This window comes from Emys orbicularis, chromosome 3, assembly GCF_028017835.1.
Source record: "Emys orbicularis isolate rEmyOrb1 chromosome 3, rEmyOrb1.hap1, whole genome shotgun sequence".
NCBI lineage: Eukaryota > Metazoa > Chordata > Testudines > Emydidae > Emys > Emys orbicularis.
In genome coordinates, this window is record NC_088685.1 from 41,963,941 (window position 1) to 41,988,527 (window position 24,587).

At 46.2% G+C, this 24,587-nt stretch overlaps 2 protein-coding genes across 2 annotated transcripts in view; one reads left to right on the top strand and one right to left on the bottom strand.

The window, feature by feature from the left end:
* ERICH1 (glutamate rich 1) overlaps positions 1 to 4,411 on the bottom strand; it is a 120,128-nt gene extending 115,717 nt beyond the window's left edge. The window contains exon 1 of the mRNA XM_065401284.1: positions 4,356 to 4,411. Coding sequence (XP_065257356.1) covers positions 4,356 to 4,377 — 22 coding nt within the window. The 5' untranslated portion in view covers positions 4,378 to 4,411. The remainder of the gene's footprint in view (positions 1 to 4,355) is intronic.
* A 210-nt stretch (positions 4,412 to 4,621) lies between these two features.
* Positions 4,622 to 24,587, top strand: part of DLGAP2 (DLG associated protein 2) — a 649,549-nt gene continuing 629,583 nt past the window's right edge. Inside the window, exon 1 of the mRNA XM_065400541.1 lies at positions 4,622 to 4,888. The gene's annotated coding sequence lies outside the window, so the exon portion shown is untranslated. The remainder of the gene's footprint in view (positions 4,889 to 24,587) is intronic.

A 24,587-nucleotide genomic window follows, 5' to 3' on the forward strand; every position in this document is an offset into this window, starting at 1 on the left:
TTAGATATTTTGTACTCTCCAGGAGAGGGCTGGGTGGTATAGGACATACATTTCTGGGGGGGAAATCTGGTACTGGGGGTGTGTTAGGATCATCCTGCAAAATAACCAAGGCTTGTGAGACCCAGAGTGTAACCCAGGTGTGGCTGGGAGGCTGCAGTTACACAGACACTTGGCTTGTGGCTTGGATGGTGGAAGGCTGTTTGTGAGTGGCTCAGGTGGGAGCTACTTCACCAAGGCAGGGTTTACCCAGTTGCCCATTAGTCTGGATTGTACTGTGGTATGTTATAAGTTCCTAAAGCATCTCTTTTAGAAAAACATCTAATCTTGATTTTAAAATAGTCAGGGATGAAGAGTTTACCATGACTCATGGTAAATTGTTCCAATGGCTAATTACTGTCACCATTAAAAATTTATGTCTTATTTGCAGTCTGAAGGCAGGTTAGCTAACCCGAGTTAAGAACATATTTATTTATCTACTTATTGCAGTGTAGATACAGCCTGTCTGTGTGTTCTCCTTGGCTAAGGTGACCAGATGTCCCGATTTTATAAGGACAGTCCCGATATTTGGGGCTTTTTCTTATATAGACACCTATTACCCCCAACCCGTCCCGATTTTTCACACTTGCTATCTGGTCACCCTATCCTTGGCCACCCTGCCAGCTCTTGCTGACACTCTCTGAGCAACTTCTGGGCACTCACTGAGTTGCCACCCTTTTCTCAGCCCAGGGTCCTCTAGTGTGTTCTCTTTGATCTTTCTCTTCTCAACCCTGACAAGACAGCTTGGGCACCAGAGGAGTCGTGTCTTCAGGACTATAAGGTTGACTATCATGTTTGAGTATTTGTTGGGATGCTCTTTATTTAGAGAATTGTTTTACCTTTCCTGCTTGGTTCCCCTGGCAATCCCTTTTGACCTAACTCCACAACAAGTAACCTATCATGAACACACATAGACATGCAGCATATTAATAAAAAATATAGGTAAGCTCATCACACACACTAATGCTGTGCATATCAGCCTCATGCCCCTCCCCCCCACTTCCAGCAAACCTCTCTGCCACAGAGATATTCTTGTTTACACGTTGCTTTGAAGAGACAAAGATTCTCTATTAGGTTAAGATCTAACTTTGGGTTTCCACAGATATCGTAGGTGATGGGTTCTCTATAAAGCCTAGACAGGCTAGGTTCCATTTCTCTTCTGATTCCCTACGTTAGGTAGCTGTTCGGTAACTACACATTGGCTTAGACACAGTTTAAGGAGATTATTTATTCACTGATTTAAAGTCTGATGCTGCGATCATGAGTACGGCAGATTTGAAGCACAGTCTGGGAAGTGAACATCTCACTTTAATGTCTGACCTGACATAGTAATACCTTAACATGGTGTTTCTAATGGGAGCAGTACTGAAAATTGTAAGATGAAAGGTACTCAAAATAGGTTTCACTATTTAAAATAAAAGAATTTGATAGATGCTCAGAAAGGAAACAATTTATTGCACAAATTGCAATATCTTTTCTGCTTGAAAGAAGGACAGTCTTGTGGTTAAGAACTAGACTGAGATGGAGACAATCTGGGTTCAGTTCCAGCACTGGCACAGACTACATGTGTGACTGTGGACAAGCAAATCACTCCATATCTCAGTTCCCAAACTGAAGTGGGAATAGTAATACTGTTTTAATTCACAGAAGTGCTGTGAGATTAATTTGTTTGTGTTCTGAGGTGCGCAGATACTATGGTAATAGGCATAGGAGTAGTTTGACTTTTATTCTTTGGGGGTGGGTGCATCTCTAGTCAGGCCAATGGAGCCACAAGTGGTGAGGAGGCAAATTCCCTGCCTGTCTGAGACTTGCAGGGGGTGGGGGGGAGAAAGAGAGAGGGGCGAGGCAATGCCCACTGCAGCTCCCAGCTATGCACATGTAGGTCCTTATAAGTAACAAGATATATAATTCTTATACACCCTGGTTTATTGTATGAGCATTATGTATGATGGGTTCAATATTTATTTTTAAAGGGGGAGCGGGAAAACACATGCATTTTTCCTAGGGAAGAAACTCACTCAATTGTCTTTATTTTACAAGAAGCTAAATAGATCACATTCTAGGCAAACAGTGCAGAGATGGGGGCCATATAAACATTTTTTTTTAACAGCTGGAGAGTTATACGCACCCTACTTCACACTGAAAATTCCTCCAAATTAAGGGGATTAGGACTTGCCTGCCTTATTTGTTCTACTCCTATCGTACACAAAAACAGATGTTCCAAAAAGACATGCTTTTTTCAACTGTTACTTAAATTTCTTTCTCACTATTATCAGATCATGTGAGAGAAGGTGGGTGAAAGAAATATCAATTCTTTGGGCATCAGCCCGTCAACCTTGTCTGCATTACCAAGTTTGATATCAAGTGTCTCAGGCCAGCCTCCACAGGCTAAAGCTGCAGTTGTCTTCAAGCAGTGGCTGGTTCTTCCTTATGCTAAGATAAGAGGAGGATACAGAAGCAGAGCGTCAAGAATTAATCCTTTAGAACACTGTCTTATTCCCTTGTTTGATGGAGAAGAACCTGACATATATGGACTGCAGGAGGTTCTATGAATCAGGGGCTCAAAGAGGATCCCTTCCGTGATTCTCTGACGGAGTATTTCAGGATCCCTAACATTGCATTAAGTTTATATAATTCCTGTTTTGTTTTGCAAATAAATAAATACAATCCATAGTTATCTCGCTTGCAGAAATTGCAAAGTCTTTGCTCTGTAGGGGATAGACTTGTAGAGCTTACAAAATCGAGAACCAGCCAGTGTATACTTAACTAGCTGCATATACAAACTCATTGTGCATCTCTGCATATACACACTTTACAACATAAAATGTTCTACTGTTCATACTCCATATTAAGTTTTAAAACTGATAAAAAATTGTGAAAAATAACTGCATTTTAGAAGCCTAGCAATTACACTGTTGCATTAGGATTATTTAAGTGCAAAGCTTCAACTTTCAAAGTTCAGATTTTTAGAATTAGATGCACACAACAAAAACAAGCCCCCCAAACCAAAAATCCCTCAAAGACAGTCACATTGCACAAACAGGAAAGTCTATTTTCCCAAAATGTTATAACTCCAACTGCATAAAACAGCTCCAAGCATTTGTGCACACACACTCATCTCGAGGACAACAAAAAGCATTGACAGTTTCAGCCAAAAGTGAGAGGGGGTGCTTTTTTTGGGGGGGGGGCATTAAGATGAATTTAGAAAGGGGATGCATAGAAGCATTACACAACCTTAACAGGAACTCAACTTCTGGGGTGAAAGGAAGAAGCAGCAGCAAGTGCACAAGAGAAGGGTAACTTTTGCCCAAGAACACAGGTACAAGCACCTAGTCTTCTAAAATTACTGCAATCTTCAGGATGCACATAGGGCAGGCAAGATCTTGTTTTAATGGCTTGTTGCATATCCCCGTTCACCTCCCCCCCCAAAAAAAACCACCCTGCAAGGCACTCTTTCTAATGACACAAGGCCAATTAATTAGAGCATCCAGAGGCTGCCACATGTTCATCTACAAATATAGTCTATCCTTGCAGACCTAAGTGTCACACACTGGACATGACACTCACACAGCCAGCTCCCTGCCTGTCCATGCCTATCTGCATACTTCGTGGAATTTCGTACATGCAGCAGGTTTTTGCTATAGTTTTTCCTCCCTGCTACCTGGATGTGTTGTGGTGCTGGGTCTTCAGGCAGCCTCTTCATGCTAGCTCTGAGCCCACGTGGAGCGGCTGGCAGTAAAGAAACAGCAGCAGCAGCATGGGACAGGAGCTTTGGCGGGGGGAGGGGGAAGTGGAGAGGTAGAGCAGTGGCTGTTCCAGACCACCACCAAACCTCACAGGCACTGTAGGCAAACCCCAGACTCTCTCCCAGGCAGCTGCCCATAGCACCCCCTAGGCTGCTTCAGGCGATCCCCTCTTCACCCATCCTCAAGACAGCACCCTTCCCACAGGCTGCTTCAGGCTCAGTCCCCCACTCCAGCCTCCCCTTCCTGGGCTAATGGGCTCCCCCACACCAGTAACAACCCCCATGCAGCCCCCAGGCTTCCTCCCCGCTCCTATTCCCTGGCCCCGGGGCTCCTCGCCCCCAACCAGCCGCCCAGGCTCCCTCCAACACCTGCTGCCCGCTAGCTCCCCATCCGGCTCCCGCAACTTCCGAGGCGCGCGGGGAAACCGGCTCCACACCCGTTTTCCCGGGACAGGGCTCACACGGGAACTTTCGAAACGTTTCCCGGACCTAGCCGCGCAGCCCCCGCAGCAGTGGGCGAGCGGAACCGCCAGCCCCCAACGCCCCGGAGTAGACAAGGGACCCCCGACTGCACCTTGCCTCCTGCCGACAGACATGGTCCCCCAAGCAACGCCGGCCGCGGCGCACGGCCCCGACAGCGCGCCCCAGGCTTCCGCCTTTGCTCAGTCTCCTGCCAGCCGCGCCCACCACCGGCCGGGGACGGCGCCCATTGGCGCTGCCGGCGGAGGGGCGGCCCGCGCCGGGGCGCAGAGCGGACCTTCTCGGCATGGCGGCTGCGTCCGGACGGCCCGGCGCCGCGCCTGCCGGGCTCCGGCCGGGGGAGCGCGGCTGCGCAGAGCGCGCGAGCTGTGTGTAGAGCGGGGTTTGACAGCTGCAAGTTCAGCAGCAGCCCCGGCGGCAGCAGCGCATGGCTAGCGCGAGGGGACTAGCAAGCGGTGCAATGCCCCAGCGTGTGTGACCGCTGCGCGGGGAGAATGCTATACACACGCCGCTCCTCCTCCGCTGCCACCTCCTGCCCTGGCTTCCCCCTCACCTGACCCGCCAGCCCAACATGCAACCCGGCACCTGCTAAATCAATAATGTACTAGAATGTCAGCGCTGAAAAAGGTAAGGACACGATGATGGGTATCCTCTGTCTCATGCCGCTGAGCGCCCCAGGCTGGGGGCACTGCTGCTCCCGGGCTAATGTAGCCTCTGCAGGCGGGGAACCTGGGGACATAGTGGCCAAGGATTTGCAGGACTTGGGGTGTAAGCATGAAGAGAGGGGAGTGAACCGACTGGGCTGAGCGTGGGTCTTGGGCTGCAAAGTCTGACAGACTCTTGTTAAAAACAATGAGAAGTGCAGCTGCTGGGGGCGAGGGTACAGCTGCTGCTGGGCTTGTTTTGTGGGCGCAGCTAATCCTGTTGGAATAGTGGGGGCGGTGTGGCTGTTGGGGGGCGGAGTGCATCTGGTGAGGTGTCAGGGGTTTTTTGTGGCATTCTGGTCTTAGCAGGAGCTGCTTTGCTGCTGTCGGGTTGGGGGGAGGGAAGGGGGCATCTGCAGCTGTGCCTCAGGAGGGCAACGTTAGAGAGCGGCAGCAGGTGCTAGCAGGGTTGTTGCAGGTCCTAGGGATGGGGCTGCTACTGTTAGGTATCGGCGTGAGGGTTGCAAGAGAGGGTCTTTCTGGTTGCACTGCGTTGGGGGCGCATCAGCTGCTGAGCACCGCTGGGATGTTGGGTTTGAGCAGCTGCTGCTGGGGTTGTTGGTTGTCGCTACGCTCGCTCTGGTCCCAGCACTTCTGTGCTGATGAGGATGCAGCTGATTTTGGGGGCTGCCGCTGCGAAGCTCTCTGGGCTGCTGCCGCCGCTGGGTGTCCAAGGTGCTGACCGGCGGCACAAGGTGTGAAACCGTCAGCGGCGGCTCTTCTTGCAGAAGGCAAGAGACGGTGACAATTGCGCTTTTTGGCCCCGCGTGCAAAAGTGGAAGCCATACAGCTGACTGGAGCGTGAAACGGGCTGAGGGGATTTGCGATTAAAAGAAGCATTGCACAAAATGCGCGGGCGCGCGCGCACCATGCCTAGAAACACACACAGAACATGTTAAACGTGTATGTTACAGACTGACCGGCCGGGGGGGGGTCCCCCTCCCGGATTTATTTCCATGCAGTAGGGCAGAGTGAGGCTTTTGGCTGGAATGGAGAATTGATGTGTGGGAAGGGGGACACCGTGCATCTGATTTCTTTGCCTGGAAGGGAGGAAAGTGCTGTAAGCGAGGATGGTGGGGTTTAACAGACCATCATTTTAAGGGTTGCTATGTGAGGATGAAACCAGAGAAAAGGCTGGTGTAACCAAGCCGCCTCCTCCACCTCCTTTCCGTGGTGTACTGCACTGGCGGCGGCGGCTGTTCTCTAACGCGGCCAGCAATGAGTATTAGTCCTGGGGCAACGGCTTGGAGGTAGGGGCGGGGGGATGCTGGGGTGTGTGAGATTATCCCGTGTGCGGAGGTAACTGATAACTGGCTCAGCCCTGAACAAGGGTGCCATGGAGAGGGCTGCGCAGGGTGCTGCTAAAGTGAAGGGAGGGGCAGGGACGAGAGAGAACGGGCTCGGAGGGAGTTTGGATTTGGCGAAAAGGGGGAGATCCATTTCCCTTGCTTTGATAGCTCAGTCCGAACTCTTTTCAAGAAATGGAACCGCGATGCTGCTGGTGTTCTCCCCTGCCCGGATTTGGGGTGCTGCCTGTTGGGGAGGGTAACTCCGGCTTTAAGGGTCGGTTGGCTTGATCTGTGCAGTCCTGCATCTTGTATCAGAGACCAAATAAGGCTAAGGCAATAAATCATATTGCGTGTGTCTTATCAATGTAACCAACTTGGGAAAGATGAAGCTCCAGTGACTTCCTCCCATCTTCCTAAACAGGGAGATAAAAGGAGGGGCGAAGGGGAGGGGGGAGAGATACATAGGTCGGAATTATATCCCAGATAGTGATCAGGGAATTTTGAAGATTGCTTTTCGGAAACCCAGGTTAAGTGCCGTTGTAGCAACCAAAATCACTGTCACTTGGCATTTTCATGCAGCTGCATTGATGTACTAGACACGTTGTTATGTACAATGAATTATAACTATTAATAAAAATAATAATTAATAATAATTTAAATACACCCTTTGTGGTGGGGAATCAATTACCAGCTACCATGTCTAATTACTTTGTGGAATAAAGGGTTGCACACCTCTCTAGAAACCCCCTAGGGAGCTAGGACCACACCCACACTCTCCCCCTACTATAACAAAGTCAGATCTAATCTCTATGTAGGCATATCATGACTGGAAAGTTATAAAACACTTCTAATATGCCTTCCCCCCCCCTATTTAGTTGCTCTTGGAAACTAGTAGATCATATACGGCTTGTAAAGAGGAAAAGCCAATAGTCATAGCAGTTCAGGCTGTTGCCTTGATGCTAAAATGAAGAAGTCATTAATCAGGATTTTCTATCAGCCAAATTGTCTTGTGGTGGCTGCTGGTGACTAAGGCTGTGTTAGCAATTGCAACCGTTTTCAGTGTGTTTTGTTGCATTTTCTATTTCATGGCAATTCAGATGGTGAATTTCAGATGGTGTGATCGCTTCCTTAGATGCAGAGAACAGATTAAAAATTTGTATGCACCAAGTACATATTGGAGGATGAGGGGAAAAGGAGGAGTACAATAGCATTCTGTAGGTATTCAAATCTTTCAACTCAGAAATAGAAATAATTAACCCACCCCCCATCATTTTACCAAGACCAATATATTCAGTAACATCAGTTATGCAAAATTCAGCTGAATAATATGCCAGCAAAAGCATAAAGAACTCCTAATTTTCACCTTTTAAAAAAAGCTTCTCAGAGCCATTTTCTCCTCATCCCTCCTCTTTTCCCTTGTAACTGAGGGGTTAGGATCAAATGGATGGTGAAGTTTTTCACTAGAGTTGGATCCTCAGCACCCTTACAGAGTCCTTCCTGACGTGGATAGTCCAGTTAACTTCAATGGAAATACTGGATTTGAAGAAGGCTTTGCAGGATTAGGGCTTTAAATTGTTTGTCTAAACAATACCAATGTCAACTTTAGACCAAATCTAGTAATTCTGATTCAATGGGGAAGTCTCACTATCCAAAGATGAAAATATATAGATATAAAAAATTAGTCAAGATGCTGAGTCTATGTTTTATTTCTTTAATTGTCCAGGTTTTGACAGAGTTTGCAATCTAATGATCTCACTATTAAGGCCCTGATTTTTTTCAATAGTAATTTGTGTATTCTTATCCATAAACTCATTTTATATATGTGTATATCTTCAAGTTGCATTATACATACAACTAGTGGCATTTCCCTTAGCATTATAAATTCTTTTTTAACTCAAGACATTAAATATGCCCTTTTTGCAGTTTGTTTCCATTTGTATTTTACTACATCACAGGTTTAAATTGGTTTAATTGTCTTGGAAGCAAGTGAGAGTTGACACACTTCCAAATTAAAGCACTTAAAACAAAATCAAGTGTTCCACTAAACTTAAATCACTCTAGATTGTGTATACCCAGGAACAAGACTATCAAACTGAAGTGCTCTTTAATTGTTGGTGTGTTTCATCTATATTTATCTGGAAGCTACAATGTTGCATAAACTGGAGAACTGACAAAATTTGAAGAAATCCAATACTTCAGATCATCTACATAGGGTGACCAGATAGCAAGTGTGAAAAATTGAGATGCGGGGGTGAGGAGGGAGTAATAGTTGCTTATATAAGACAAAACCCTTATTTGGACATCTGGTCACCCTATCTATGTAGTACATGACTAGAAATATGAACACTTCTACACCAAAGCTTTTCTTGAACATGGGAAGTAGCCCAACTGTGGATAACTGACAACCCTGGTGTGGGTTATTTTTTCCCCCAGGGTAGTGTGAGCTTAATTCTTTGTACTGTATCCTGGAATACACCATGGGAGCACATTAGCTGTAAAGGATTGATCTTAAGAAATGATTCTAGATGTGCTGCAAATGTTGAAATTATTTTCTAATGCAAATATATTCAAGATACCTAATGTACAGCTGTCTACACTATCAGTTTCCATTCAATATTTGTGTTCTCTCTGAAAAGTTATTAGGACAAAACGGGGGTAGTAGAAGATTTCCATTTTTTGTACTTTCAGAGCTCAGCAATTATACATAAAATAAACCTATTAAAAAGTCATTCCACATGGATTAAACAAAGCATTTAGTTTCATGAATGCAACTTTATATTTTTCCTGCTGCATTATTTTTAAAAAGATCAACCAGATTTTACTACTTTTTCTTTTAAAATGGATTTTGTTGTTTTTATTCATGAATCATTTTGTATGCTTTTGAAGATATCTGGTCTGTAATTTAAAATTGTATCAGATGATGTTAATGATTTTATGAAAGAATGTTATGCACTGGAGAGTTAATTCTGAGTGTTACGTTCAGACCCTGTGTGATCCTAGAATAAAGAATACATTTATTATGCCTGCATTATTTAACTAAACAAAAAATAAAGACTAGATCTGTCAGATGTAGTTGATTCTATTTGAGATTTTTTTTTAGTGTTTTTTTTCTTAGTGCTGTAAAATGCTATTTGCACGCAGTTACACTTTTCAAGCAATATACCTAATTTCCATTAGGAAAAAATGTAGGACATACTTATTGACTAGCTTCTTATAATTTGTAGTCCTCCTTTGCAGATTATTTAAATATCTAGTGTAATTTTAAACTACATTTACAGTGAAACCTTTTTAAAATAAGCACTCAATAAACAAAGAGTACTTAACAGAAGTGATCAGGCGCAGTACTATATTAAGCAAGAGCCAAAATCTACAGAGTGGAGTCCTGGCCCTATTGAAATCAATGGCAAAACTCCCAGTGATTTCAACGGGGCCAGGATTTCACTCACAGCTTTTACTTAGGAAAAAGTCCCACAGAATTTAACACTGTTATATATGGTATATTCTCAAGAAAAAAAAAGTTGCTTGATTAGGGTTTCAATCTGCATGGTCCTGAGAACCGTCAAATCTGACTGAGATCACTTCAGGCATAATTGTATTCTAATAAAGCCCTCACTCATGCCTAAAGTCAAGTTACTGGAATATTCATTATTGAAATAAAATGTGATAATTGTGAAGGCAAGTGGTTGCTCTATTACGTATTCAACATATGTGATCCTGAAAGGTTCTGAGCACTCACAACAATTTTTAAATCAAAATTGGATGTGTTTTCTGCACGATATATTATAGTTCAAATAGGATTTCCCTGAATTAATTCCTATGTCCTGTATTATGGGGTAAGGAAGGAATTTTCCCCGGGTCAGATTGGTAGAGACCCTGGGGTTTTTTCTTTATTTATTCTTTTGCCTTCCTCTGCAGCATGGGGCATGGATCACTTGCAGGTTTAAACTAGTGCAAATGGTGGATTCTCTGTAACTTGAAGTCTTTAAATCATGATTTAAAGGAGGAGGCCAGACTAGATGATCATGATGATCCCATCTGACCTTGGAACCTATGAAAAATTCCCATTGAAACTCAGCACTATGAGATCTCCCTTACTGTCTTCATCGTATGTTGATTATCCTGTTAGAGCTATCCCTTCTCTTCACAATTACAGCATTTTACTCTGATAGTGGATGCTACAATAATATTTATTAGAAAGGGATTCATAAAAATAATATCTTCAGTGATGGAACTTTGGCTTGATAGAGAACTTTGTTAGAATACATTATGCAGAATACTCAATGGAATAATTTTATTTAGGTTTAAGAAAAGTGTTAAAATTGTACACCTACCTTTAATATGCAAGGGGAAAAATCTCTTGCAGTTACATGTGGACAAAGCAATTTCCTTTTATGACTGTTATAATCCTATGAGTAATTTTGGTAATAGAGAGAACATTGAAACGTCCCTTGTTTTTTCTATGGTTTACCGTCAGGGGGCTCTTTCAAACTACATCAGTCAAACAAAAACAGCTGCTGCAATTTTAGCGCATGAACAAGACAATCCTTATTCGCTGCTTCCGTTCATCACCATAGTGAATTAGCTTATTTAAACATGCATGATAAAACAGACGATTGAGGTCCATTAAAGCAGAAAACTAATGTTAACCCCTCAAGTATGATGGTAAAGATACTTTATATCAGTTGTTAGAAATGTACTATACAGTACAAAATATTTCTGTATTGATACAGTATTTCATTATTAGGGTAGAGGGAGGACCCTTCCTTTTAATATATGGGGGGGGGGGGAAATAAATGCTGTACAGCTTACCTTGCTAAACTCATAGATATCCATGAACTGTACAGCTTCCTTTCTTATACTAGTTAAGAATACCCGTGTATAACATAGACAGTATGTCAACGGTTATGATCAAACATAAGTATAAAGGTATGGATGAATCAGAATCCCTATTGTAATAGACCTGACTGTGACCACAAATTGTCATGCTACAGTCCACAAATACCTCAATAATAAGCATATGCCCCCTGAACCATATTACACTTCAGCAGAATTAATTCTTCTTCTTCGAGTGCTTGCTCATATCGATTCCAATTAGGTGTGCGCGTGCCATGTGCATGGCATCAGAAAGATTTCCCCCTAGCAGCATCCATCGGGTCGGCTGTGGAGCCCCCTGGAGTGGCACCTGCATGGCGCTCAATATATGACCCTGCTGACCTGGCGCCCCTCAGTTCCTTCTTACCGCCCGTGACGGTTGTTGGAACTTGGCACCTTGCTCTGCAAGTTCTCCACGTTTCCCTAGCTCTATAGATAGTTGTTGTTTTGTTTTGTTGGTAGTTCTTGTTTTTTGGTTTTAGTTACCCTCCATTCCGACTATTTTTCTTTGGGGCTCCATGCCCAAGTCCCTAGGACTCAAGCCCTGCAGGTCCTGCTCCAAGCCCATGCCAACTGGCGACCCCCATGACTCTTTCCTAAAGTGTCTGGGGGGGGGGGGGGGCTCACCAAGCCGAGATGTGCAGGATCTGCAAGGGTTTTCATCCTCGGACTAAGAAGGAGCTGGACTTTCGCCTGAAGCAGCGCCTTATGGAGGTGGCACTTAGTCCCCAGTCTCCTTCGGCACAGCAGGACCCGGCACCGAGCTCTTCGGTATGCAGTGCCCCAATGGCGGTGGTGGTGGAGGCAGCACCACGGCTGGACTGTGACCGAGACCCACAGCACCGCCGCTGCCCGGCACCTCAGTTGGCGACATTGGCTCGGTACTGCTCCCACTCTCCGGGACCAAAGTGACACCGGAAGCCGGAGGAGGGTGGCTCTCCTGTGCAGAGACCTGCTTCCCTGGAGCCCCAGCCACTGGGGAGCGTCCTGGAGGGGAGCATCTGGGAGCAAAGATCGTGGCCACGGTGCCGTCGACTCCGGCCCCACTGGGGGAAACAGTTGAGTCCGGTGCCGCAGGACTCCCCAACCCGAAGCATGGTGGAAGTCCAGCTGCCTTCTACTCCGGACACCTTTGCGGTGGCAAGAGACCTCATTGCCATGATAGCATCGGGGTCTCCTTGTTCCACGCCAAGCTCCTGGTGCCCCAGCAGATGGCACCATCTCAGGGCAAGCCGGCGTTGATCCGCCTGTCGGCACTGTCAGCACCAGTGGTTGAGCCTCAGCACTGCTCCCATTCCTGGCACCATTCCCGTTCCCGGCACTGCTCAGAGTCCTGCTGCCGGTTGTACTCGTGGCATCGCTCCGGTTCGTGCCGACGCTCCCGATCATGGCACCACTCTGCCCGCCGGTTGCTGTCACAGAGCAGATCCCAGATCTGGCACCAATCCCAGCACTGTTCATCGTCTCAGCACAGCTCCAGGCCATGGTACCGCTCCTCAGCTTCATGGCATCGCTCCCCTTCACCTCGTCGCCACTCACCGGAGCAGATTCGCTCAGCACTGCCCTGGCCCTCACGGTCCGGTTCTCGTTCCTCAGGTTCGGACTGGGACTGCCGCCAGTCGGACTGAGGCCACCCTGATGTGGGGGCAGTGCCTTGGCAGGCGCATGGGCAGGGACCCGCCCAGTAGTTGTTCTGGACACCATGGGTGTACCGTCTGGTGCTTCCCGATCAGCCATCTCTGAACCCCGGGTGCTGGAAGCCTTCGCCAGTCGGCCCGCTCATGGGGGCATGGAGGAGATGTCGTGCACTCTTCCCACTTCAGCACCCCCTCCGACTCCGGTTTCCGAGCCGGGCCCTGTGGTCGGCGATGCAGGACATCGGGTCCCCGTGGCACAGGGGGGTCAGGACAACCCTCTTCCCCCCCATGGCCTCTTCATCCTCCTCCCCGATGAAGCTATGTTGGGCACCTCTATCTCTGGGCCGCCCCCCCTTGATATCCGTGCCCATCAGGACCTCCTGCGCAGAGTTGCATGCAACATGAACCTGCAGGCCGAGGAGGTGGTGGAATCGCAGGACCCAGCGGTGGACATTTTGGCCCTGGAAGGTCCATTGAGGGTGGCCCTACCCCTCATCAAGACCATCCAGACTAATGCCAAAACCATCTGGCCTTCATTCGCCCTATGGCCAAGGGGGTAGAACGTAAATACTTTGTTCCCTTGAAGGGATACGATTACTTGTTCACACACCTGCAGCCCTGCTCGCTCGTGGTTGCGGCCATGAACGAGAAGGAGAGGCATGGACAGCCGGCCCCTGTGCCCAAGTCAAAGGATGCCAAGCGGCTGAACTTGTTTGGCCACAAGGTTTACTCTACAGGTGGGCTCCAGCTCAGGATTGCCAATCAGCAGGCACTCCTGAGCTGTTACAACTTTAACTCCTGGAACTCCATGCTGAAGTTCAAGGAGCTTGTGCCTCCTGAGTCCAGGGAGGAATTTGGGGCCCTTGTTGATGAGGGCAAGACAGAGGCACAGACCTCTTTGCAGGCCTCACTGGACGCTGCAGACTCAGCCGCGGGTACCTTGTCGTCCGGGATTGCCATGAGGTGCACCTCCTGGCTGCAAGCCTCTGGCCTGCCCTGGTGGTTCAGCAGATGCTGCAGGATCTACCCTTTCACGGAGAGGGTCTGTTTGCAGAGCTAACTGACTCTAGGCTACATAGCCTTAAGGCCTCGAGGGTGACCATGAAGTCCCTGGGTATGCACACCCCGGCAATGCAGCGGAAGCACTTCAAGCTCCAGCAGCCGCAGCAGCGCTCCTACTCTCCTTGGCCGAGGCAGGACTTTTAGAGGCGGTGGGGGTGGAATGGCAGGAGGAAGCCCTCCAACCCCCTGTCTGGGCAAGGCCAGGGCCTGACCAAACCATCGTCGGGTTCCAAGCAGGCCTTTTGAAGGGACGCCTGAGGACGGCATGCCAGACTTACCCCAGGATCCTTCCCCACCTTTTTTGAATCGTTTATCCCATTTCCGCCGTGCTTGGTCTCAAATAATCTCGGACCGCCGGGTCCTTCGCATGGTGGAAGCGGGATACTCTCTCCAATTTTGTTCCTCCCCGCCCTCCCACCCCCCTTCCCCATCCCTCTTCAGGGACCCCTCTCACGAGCAACTCCTTATCTAGGAGGTTCAGGTGCTCCTCGCCTTGGGGGCGGTAGAAGAGGTTCCGTGGGAACTAAGGGGCAAGGGGATTTTACTCCCGATATTTCCTAATCCCCAAGGCCAAAAGGAGCCTCCGGCCCATTCTGGATATGCGCGGGCTCCACAAGTTCATGGGCAAGTTGAAGTTCTGCATGGTCTCCCTGGGTACCATTATCCCTTCCCTGGATCCTGGAGACTGGTACGCTGCCCTCAACATGAAGGATGTGTACTTCCATATAGCGATTCATCCGGCACACAGGCGCTTCCTGCGGTTGTGGTCAACCGCGAACATTACCAGTTTATGGCCCTTCCATTAGGCCTTTCCACAGCCCTCCGGGTGTTCACCAAGTGTATGTCGGTCTTGGCTGCCTTCCTCCGTCGACAGTGGGTGCAAGTGTATCCTTACCTCGACGACTAGCTGCTTCAGGGCTGCACCAGAGAGCAGATGCAGTCTTACCTCCACCTGGTCAGGTGTATGTACTGATGGCTGGGTCTCCTCCTCAATGTAGCAAAGTTGACCCTGGAACCGACCCAGAGGATAGAGTTCATTGGGGCAGTCCTGGACTCCGTTCAGGTGCAGGCCCTCCTACCGGACTCCCATTTCCAAGCTATCGTGGGCCTCACTTGGGGCCTTCAGAGCTTCCCGACCTTGAGAGCAAGAAGTTGCCTGAGTCTCCTCGGCAATAGGGCTTCATGTACGTACATGACCTGGCACGCCAGGCTCCGGCTCCGGCCGTTACAAGCATGGCTCGCGTCAGTCTACCACCCGGTGCACGACAGCCTGAATTCAGTGGTCACCGTCCCAGAGCGGGTCCTCGCCTCCCTCCGCTGGTGGCTCGATCCCTGGGCAGTGTGCGAGGGAGTCCCCTTTCAAAGCCCCCAGCCTTCCTTGTCCCTGGTCACGGATGCGTCAGCTCTGTGGTGGGGCGCTCATCTTGGAAACCTTTGGACTCAGGGCCTGTGGTCTCTGTCCAAGCTCTCCCTCCATATCGACATCAGGGAGCTGATGGCAGTGCACCTTGCTTGTCAAGCCTTCCAGGCACACCTGCGTGGTCGTTGTGCGGCGTTCTCACGAACAACACCATGGCCATGTTCTACATCAACAAGCAAGGGGGGGCCCGTTCCTCTCCCCTCTGCCAGGAAGCCATTCGGCTGTGGGAGTTCTGTATAGCCCGCTCCATTCACCTGGTAGCATCCTTTCTTCCCGGGCTCCAGAAAACGCTGGTGGACTGCCTCAGCCGGTCCTTCCACTCGCACGAGTGGTCCCTCTGGCCAAATGTCGTCCACCTCATCTTCCAAAGGTGGGGGTTTCCCCAGGTCGACATGTTTGCCACCCGCAGCAACAGGAAGTGCACAGCGTTCTGCTCCTTCCAAGGTCACAGCCCGGGCTCCCTCACGGACGCATTCCTGCTTCCCTGGACGGGTTGCTTGCTTTACACCTTTCCTCCATTCCCCCTCATGCACAAGGTCCTGCTCAAGATCTGCAGGGACGGGGCGAGGGTGATTCTGGTAGCTCCAGCGTGGCCTCGCCAGCATTGGTACACCACACTGTTAGAACTGTCGGTGGACATTCCAGTCCCGTTGCCTCTTCTTCCCGACCTGCTCACTCAGGACCACGGTCGCCTCTGTCAACCCAATCTGTGGTCTCTCCACCTCATGGCATGGATGCTGCATGGCAGAACCCTACGGAGCTTCTGTGTTCGGACCCCGTAAGTCAGGTCCTGCTGGGCAGCAGGAAACCCTCTACTCGAGCCACATATCTGGCAAAGTGGAAACTGTTTTCATGTTGGTGTGTACTCCAAAGTGAGGGGCACCAGCACCACACACACCCCCTCCGGGTGCAGGTGCCCCTCATTTTGGAGTACCTCCTGCACCTGAAACAGCAGGTTCCCTTCACTGCCATCTCGGCCTTCCACCCAGGTGCGTCTGGCCGCTCTGTCTTTGCTAACCCAGTGGTCGGTCGCTTTCTCAAGGGCTTGGACCGTCTCTATACTCCGATCCGGCAGCCTGTCCCTGCATGGGACCTTAATGTGGTCCTTTCAAGACTCATGGGCCCCCCGTTCGAACCACATGCTCCCTTCTGTATCTTTCCTGAAAGATGGCTTTCCTGGTCACCATTATGTTGGTGAGACGCATCTCCGAGCTGAAGGCCCTCACCTCGGAACCGCCTTACCGGTCTTCCACAAGGACAAGGTACAACTCAGACCACACCCACTTTTCTCCCCAAGGTGGTGTCGGCCTTTCACACCAGTCAGGATATTTCCCTGCCCATTTTTTATCCTAAACCTCATGCTGGTCCCTGGGAACAGCGGCTACATTCCCTAGATGTCCCCAGGGCCCTTGCTTTCTACATCGAACGCACTAAGCCGTTCAGGAAATTGACCCAGCTCTTCGTTGCGATGGCAGACCGGATGAAGGGCCTCCCAGTCTCCTCTCAAAGAATTTCCTCCTGGATCACATCCTGCATCCACGCTTGCTATGAGCTGGCCGGTGTGCCGACCCCAGCTCTCACCGCACACTCCACTAGGGCCCAGGCCTCGTCAGAGGCGTTCCTGGCCTAGGTACCAATCCAAGAAATCTGCAGGGCAGCGACTTGGTCCTTGGTCCATACCTTCGCCTCACACTATGCCATCGTCCGACACGCCCGAGATGATGCGGTTTTCGGTAGAGCGGTACTGCAGTCAACATTCCTTCACTCCGACCCCATCGCCTAGGTAAGGCTTGGGAGTCACCTAATTGGAATCGATATGAGCAAGCACTCAAAGAAGAAAAAATGGTTACTCATCTTTGTAACTGTTGTTCTTCAAGATATGTTGCTCATATCCATTCCAAACCCACCCCCCTTCCCCTCTGTTGGAGTAGCCGGCAAGAAGGAACTGAGGGGGCACCGGGTTGGCAGGGTCATATATTGAGCATCATGCAGGCGCCATTCCAGGGCTCGAAGAACAACAGTTACAAAGGTGAGTAACCTTTTTTGTTATGTTTCTTTCTCTGACTCTCAGTTTTAGCTTTTTGGTTTTATCGGCTCTCTGATTTCCTAGACACTATACTTCTTACACAGCTTACCCAACTATTCCATTTTCCTCACTGACTTTTCCTTTTTCTCTGTCTTGGTGAGTTTTGAGAAGTGAATTGCAGATAGCTTGTGTTGTTGTAGCTGTGTTGGTCCCAGGCTATTAGAAAGACAAAGTGGGTGAGATAATAAAAGATATTACCTTACCCTCTTATGTCTCTCAAATAGTTTCAAGCAAGACACTGGCCCTTAGCTCTCCTACTAATTTCTGTGTTTTATAGCCACATTCTTCTATCATTTAAAAATGTTTTTCTCTCTCCTTTTCATAATGAAATGTGTGACACAGAGGAATAGTGGAGTCTTTATTTCAAAGCTGCAGTCACCTGATATGGGTCAGATATGCTAAGAGTTAATACTCCCATCACAGAATAGGAGTCAGCATCCACTAACTCCAGTGGCTGCTTTTACAGTTGTTGCTAAAAAAATAACTGGCCAATCTGACAATAGTGAAACTGATTACATACGAAGTGCTATCAGAGGCGCAAAGTAAACAAATTGAAAGAGTAAACAAAATATTTCCTCTTTACTCTTAGTTGTCATGGGTAACTTTAGTAGGTAAACTTTGTTCATGGAAGTATTTTTTTTATTAATATTGACATTGCCTCTTTAACACTTAGTATATGGCATTTGCAGTGTAATCAGAGCAGCTTCTATGAACACATCAGTTTGTGCATCTATATTCTACAATGAGAAGTTGGACTGCTTTGCCAGTGACTGTACTGTGGAATAAAATTCAAGCAAGTAAAAAAAAAGTGTTTATTATGATTTTGGGTAATTCAGTGCTTTACAGAAACATTATCAGTCAGGTATCAGAGAGGACCAGTTTTGTATTAGTGGGTGCAGGGCTTTGGAGCAGAGCCTGGAGCTGGAGCATGGACCAGTAGGTTTTTGCCTGGAGCAGGAGCGGAGCAATTCAAAAATTTGATTGCTCCAAATCCCTTAGTGGGTGTCTTGTTTGAAGCAAGGAGTAGAATGAAGTTCCCAGCTTTCATGTCATTCTCTTACCTTCACAAGTAGCCCATAACAATAGCATAAAACAAATTGCTTCAGTAGCCCTGTGTGAAGGTTTTGTTCCTGGAATGTTGTTTTTTGAATGGAAGGCAGGAAAGAGAGAGAATCTCAGGCACTCTCCACTTCCTTTTTGCGCTCCCTGGGCAGCCCATAAAACAGACCTACGCCCTACCCCTGTTCAATCCTTGACCATTTATGGTTTAATAAGCCACTGGGATATGAAGCTATGTAGCATGAACTTTGGTACACATCAGATTTTGTCTGAACAGAGCCCTAAAAGAGTGGGAGAGAAGCTGACACCTTTGCTTCATCCACTTAGGGTCTGTCTACACTCAACCTCCCCCTCCCCCCAAAGTGTTCTAACTCAGGTTAGATAACCTGACTTAGCTAACTCTAGTTAAAATAGCAGTGAAGATACAGCAATTTGATTTTTAAGTCTGGTTAAAGTGTAAGGTCAAGTGTAAGCCTATAGGGCACCCTCAAGTTGAACTCAAGCTGCTAGCCTAAGTTAAAAGCAGAGTTGTTGTGTCTTCACTGCTATTTTAACTGTGTTAAGAACACACCTTTTTTGCAGTGCAGAGATTTCCTAAGGGTGAAATTCACTCTGTGCAGTGGATCAGTACAAGGCCTATCTTGTACTCTCTGCACAGCAGTGGATTTCACCCTAAATGAATGAAAAGGGGATGATACTAGTTATCCTCACTCTGATAGATAGGACGGGAACATCGCTTACTTTACCGAGTCTGAATTATCTTTCTCCATCTCACTTCCAAATCTTATAAATCTGCATTACCAGTAGCTTTCTGGATGTTATTTCATACAAGAGGAGATATCAGTAAAACAATTAAATTTGAAGTCTCTTGTTTGTCTACGTAAACTCTCTTCCTTCTATGCCCCCTCCTTGAATAGGATCTCTGATTGTAACATGTAGTTTTAATAATGCTTACCCACCTTTATAAAACATTGTCATCTACAATTGAAAAATGCTACATATATGCAAAATATTATTCTTTTCCACTGACTGGTAATTCTTTTGGGCTCCCATTGGTGAGAAGGATGGCTGCTAAGTGAATAAAGCTCACCTTCCCTTAGAAGTAAAATGCAAACCTCTCTCTTTTCTTGCTAACTGCTGGAACATGAAGCTGGCTGCATGGTTTCCTTCATGGCAGCTAATAGCTCTATCTTCTAACCACTGGCACATTTTTCTGGCTGACTGTAATTCTTACTTGGATGTGCTACTTATGTGTTACTTAAGGGCAACTAATTTTAAAAATTACTTATTTATTTTAATGTCTTGGAAGTTGCATCTGTAACACTGAATCTGATATTCTTTCAATCCAAGGAGTTGCTCTTAACTATTTCAGTTTTAAGAGGGTTAATTTTGTACTAAAGAGATCTTGATAATAAAGATCCCACTATTAATGAAGTTCTCAGAATGGCTAAATGGAAAGAAAGCAGCAAAATCAATCGGTTCAGAAATTTAAGTTTGTTGATTTTATTTTCTGAAATGGAAGCAGACAAAACATATGATCTGCTGACTGCCAATCACATTTTAGTAAGTTCCATTTGGCTGAAGGTTCAAAAATTCAGACAAAATAGCTAAGTTTCATTAATATTGGGTAGATTATTTTATATGGGATCTTAAATAATTTGTCGATTTTGGAAATTGTCCGGAATATCTGCTGAGAGCTGCTTATAGTATAGTATTTAGAAAGTGCAGCTGTGCATTTACAAGTCCAACATTGTTTATGCTATGAAATGAGAACCTGAAATTCAGAGGGTCCCATCTTCTTGCAGCAAGCTTCTTTACCCCCCTAAGAGGTGAGAACTAAAGTGTTGACAGTCTCAAAAATTAGTAAACCTGAGAAACTAAGAATTCCATCAATGATGAGATCCTAATTCTGCTAATAATGCACCAGTTGATAATACTGTATGTAAGACTAATTCAGTCAATGTTTCCCCTAAGTATTAATTTAGAATTGCGCCTCAAAAATTCCAATATTTGTAGGTATTCACTTCTAAAAGTGTTGCTCTAATATCTCTGAACTACTGCAATATCTTCTTTCTGTAGATCAATACACTCTCAGCATTGACCTCTTTAGGGAAACTTGGAACAACTAAAATCCTTCACAACCTCACTTGAATTGAGGATTAGCAAATTAAAGATTCTTGCCTTGTCTAACTTCAGAATATGCCTGTATCACCTCTCCCCACCACCCATAAGTAGGGGAAGCATAGTGCATGAAGATACAAGGTCTGTAGCCAGTTAATAAACTGCAGGGAAATACAAGATTGAACAGGACAAACCATAAATAAGGTAGGTTTACTTTACTGAAAGCTTTAGCCTGATCTGAGGCCAAACATTACCCTCCCATTTTCTCCATAGCCCAATTTCAAATATTTCCTGCAAACTAGACAAAGTGTTTGAAACCTTTAACTGTGTTATAGTGTCTATGATGTAATAGTTTCCCTGCTATTTTCCCCAAACTCTTGGCTAAAATGGAAGCAAAAAATTTGTAATTCATGTTCAAAAGGACAATAGATCTCCAATTACTGATATCGTCCAAGTCCCCCTTTTCTGGGTTGGTGGGGGAAGGGCCTTCATAAAAGGAAGTTTTTAACTTGCCTCCAGTCAAGGCATCAGTGAAAGTCCATGGAAGCACAATATAAAAGGGATCAACAAATCTCTGATTTTGCCATCTATGCATCAGTCCTAGGAGGAGTTTCCTTTTTTATTGACAACATAGCTGCAGGAACTTCTGTCTCCCCTGTTAGCCTCACAAGCCAGTACCATTCCTCATCTGCCAAAGCTGGAAAACCTGCAATAATATTCAACAACTTGCAGCTGCAGAAAAGGAGGAATGTTTTGTCCCTGAATGAGCTCACTGTAATACTCTGGAATTACCTCAGTTTAGCAGCAGGTCCCTGCAGACCTGCCATGCTAGGATTCTGTAATTCTACCATATCCCACTGCAGTCTTTCCTTTACATCCTGTAAATACATCAGAGGAGGCTGCCCTGCCTTTTGTCCTGAAGTCCTTTTCAAATGTAGCTTATTCCAGCTTTCTCCTTTGGTATTAAATCATTTCTTGCTTCCTCTAAGATCCTCCTGTCTACATGTTCTCTAGCTTGTGGTCAACTATGAACTCTCAAATGACTCTGCAATGCTAAATAACACTTGTAATCAGTTGTATATCAACATTCTGAATGAAACATAGAGAGGGCACCAAGTTGCACGTGGTCAATTTACACCATTTTATCTGGGATGCATAAAACTCCCGACAGTTTCTTGTTCCATAAAGACACCTTTAGCCTTCCTAATTAACAACAGTATCATTAAGTAAACAAGTATTTAGTGTCCAGTAACCTCAGCCAAAAAAATCTCTGTCCCATTCAACTTGGACCAAACAGTGGTCAGAGAACTCTACAGGCTGCACTACACATCTTGTATCACTGAAGTAGCGTTCACATACACGTGTCTAATCGACTACTTGATTCCCTTTTTAAAAAATGTAAAAGCCCCAACCATTCTTAAATGAGAATGCCCGAAACATTTTGCAACCCTCTGGCAACTCATACTGCTTGTAAATAAGTTTCATCAACTCATAAGCCTTTAGGTTATTTTGTCTGTTGGTCACTACAGATAAACTGTTAAAATACCCCCCCCCCCAAAACACACACACACACAAATAAATCCAGCTGTTGAGCCAGCAATAAGAAAGGAGTAATCTCCATAAAAAGATCTTTCCTCAGCCTTTGATGCTCTGGGCTATAAATGGCGACACAGTAATACCTCACACCCAAAAAATAGAAATCAAATAACAATCTCTTTCCTGGTTACATTTCTGCTACTCTCTGCACCAATATTGCAGATGTATAAATCTTACCATTACTCTATCATAAGTAGCAGGCCCAGTGGACCAGACGGATGGGCCCCTCCTCCAAGTCCTCTGAGCAACCAAAACATCATTCCTAGAACATAATCTTGTTTCCTGGATCCCTACTAAATCCAAAACATGGATTTAAAATCTAAAGACCCTTCAAAATCTAAAGACCATTTGCCTCTAGCACACATACAGGATGAAGTGCACATTCCAAGTTGCTATTTTCAGTAACTTCTAAACAAAGGCTCAGGTCCCAGTCATCATAGGTACTTGCAATCCCTGCCTAGTTGACCATCTTGGTGCTGTTTCTAATCCCTCCAATTTACCCCTTTCTCTCATCCTTTCCTTTTTGTCCCCTCACCCCTTTTTTTTGACTGATTCATTAATTTTCCAAGTCCCAGATCTCAATCCCAATGAGCATGGTTCTTCCTGAAGTTGCTCAAATTTAGTAACTCCCCAATCTTTATCCCCCCATAAATGTGCTTGTAGGGCAGATTGACTTAAATCAAAGCAACTGAAATCACCAATTTTAATCATGATTTCAATTAGCAAGCAGGAAACCTTGATTTAGCTCATCAGTTTTAATTGTGTTTTGGATTTTTACTTTTTAGTTATTTTCTTAAAGAAAGGTTGATTCTTATTTGATTTGCAGCTAAACATGTTGATTTGCAACTAAATATAGCCTTTACACTAAAAATTGATGCTCTTTTTGCTAACCAGGATGATACACGCTATCAAGACACATTTATTTAAACAAGTACATAGTGTAACTGACATGTATTCAGATTCTTATTTTTTACTTTTTTATTGTGTTAGAAAATGGTGAATGATGCATTTCTTATTTACCAGGTGATTATTAACATTTTACTTATGATTTATGTGAAGCTATATTTGGATGCAAATACAAATGCAAATAAAAATGTACAAAAGAGCAGTTGTTTTAGTATTATTATTTAAAATTAAACTACCTTAAAAGTGTTGGATACAAAAGAAAAAGGTTTATCAAAACAAGTTTTGCACTTAAAACTAACTGATTTATTAAACAAAGGAATTATCTTATCTAGTATTTATTTATAAATTGGAAGAGAAAAACAAGTTTTCCTGCTTTGTCAGCACTCAATTGATTTATTAATTTTGAACCAACTAGCAGTTGAACTGAACTAGCTGAATAAACTGAAATGAAGAAAATATTCTCTCTGCACCTGTAGAAGAGGCTACTGCTGTCAGAAGCATTTCAACAAACTCTGGTTGCATGTGTTTAGCTTTCTTGGTAGCTAACATGTAGCACTTACAATTATTTTTGTATTTAATTTAAAATTTAATAAATTTGCACCTTAATTTAGGCTGTCAATTCCAGATTTAATTTTAAATAGGTTTATTTCAATGTGCATTTAATTTTAATTAAATAAAATCTGATTTCAATTAAAAAAACAGATGTTTTTTAAATCATCAATTTTTATCTACTCTGAGTTTGTAACATGTCCACAAGCTCCTCTCTTTGCTCCCCCTTGCCCGAGGCAGCACCAAATACAGAAAACCTGTTATTCATTGGATTGGTGAAAATGCTATTAGGGTTGCCAACTTTCTAATTGCACAAAACTGAACACCCTTGCCCCGCCCCTGCCTCATCCCTTCCTGAGGCCCCCCTCCCTCTGATACTCACTCTCTCCCACCCTCACTCACTCGCTCATTTTCACCAGGCTGGAGCACGGGGTTGAGGTGTGGGCTCTGGCTGGGGGTGTGGGCTCTAGCATGGGGCCAGAAATGAGGGGTTCAGCATGTGGGAGGGGGCTCCAGGCTGGGGGTTGGAGTGCGGGAGGAGGTAAGGGCTCTGGCTGGGAGTGCGGGCTCTGGGCTGGGGCCAGGGATGAGGGGTTTGGCATGCAGCAGGGAGCTCGGGGGTGGGGCTGAGGGGTTCAGAGTGTGGGAGGGGGCTACGAGTTGAGGCAGGGGTTTGGGGTGTGGGAGGGCTTACAGACTCTAGGCTGGGACTGGGGACTCTGGGGTGGGGCCAGAAATGAGGGCTTGAGGGTGCGGGAGGCAGGGCCAGCTCCAGCGTTTTTGCCGCCCCAAGCGGCCCAAAAAAAAAAAAAAAAAAAAAGCCGCGATTGGCGGCACTTCAGCGGCAGCTCTACCGCCACCGCTTCATTGTTTGGCGGCAATTCGGCGATCGGTCCTTCCCTCCAAGAGGGACCGAGGGACCTGCCGCCAAATTGCTGCCAAAGACCCGGACATGTCGCGCTGCCCCAAGCACCTGCTTGCTGCGCTGGTGCCTGGAGCCGGCCCTGGCGGGAGAGGGCTCCAGG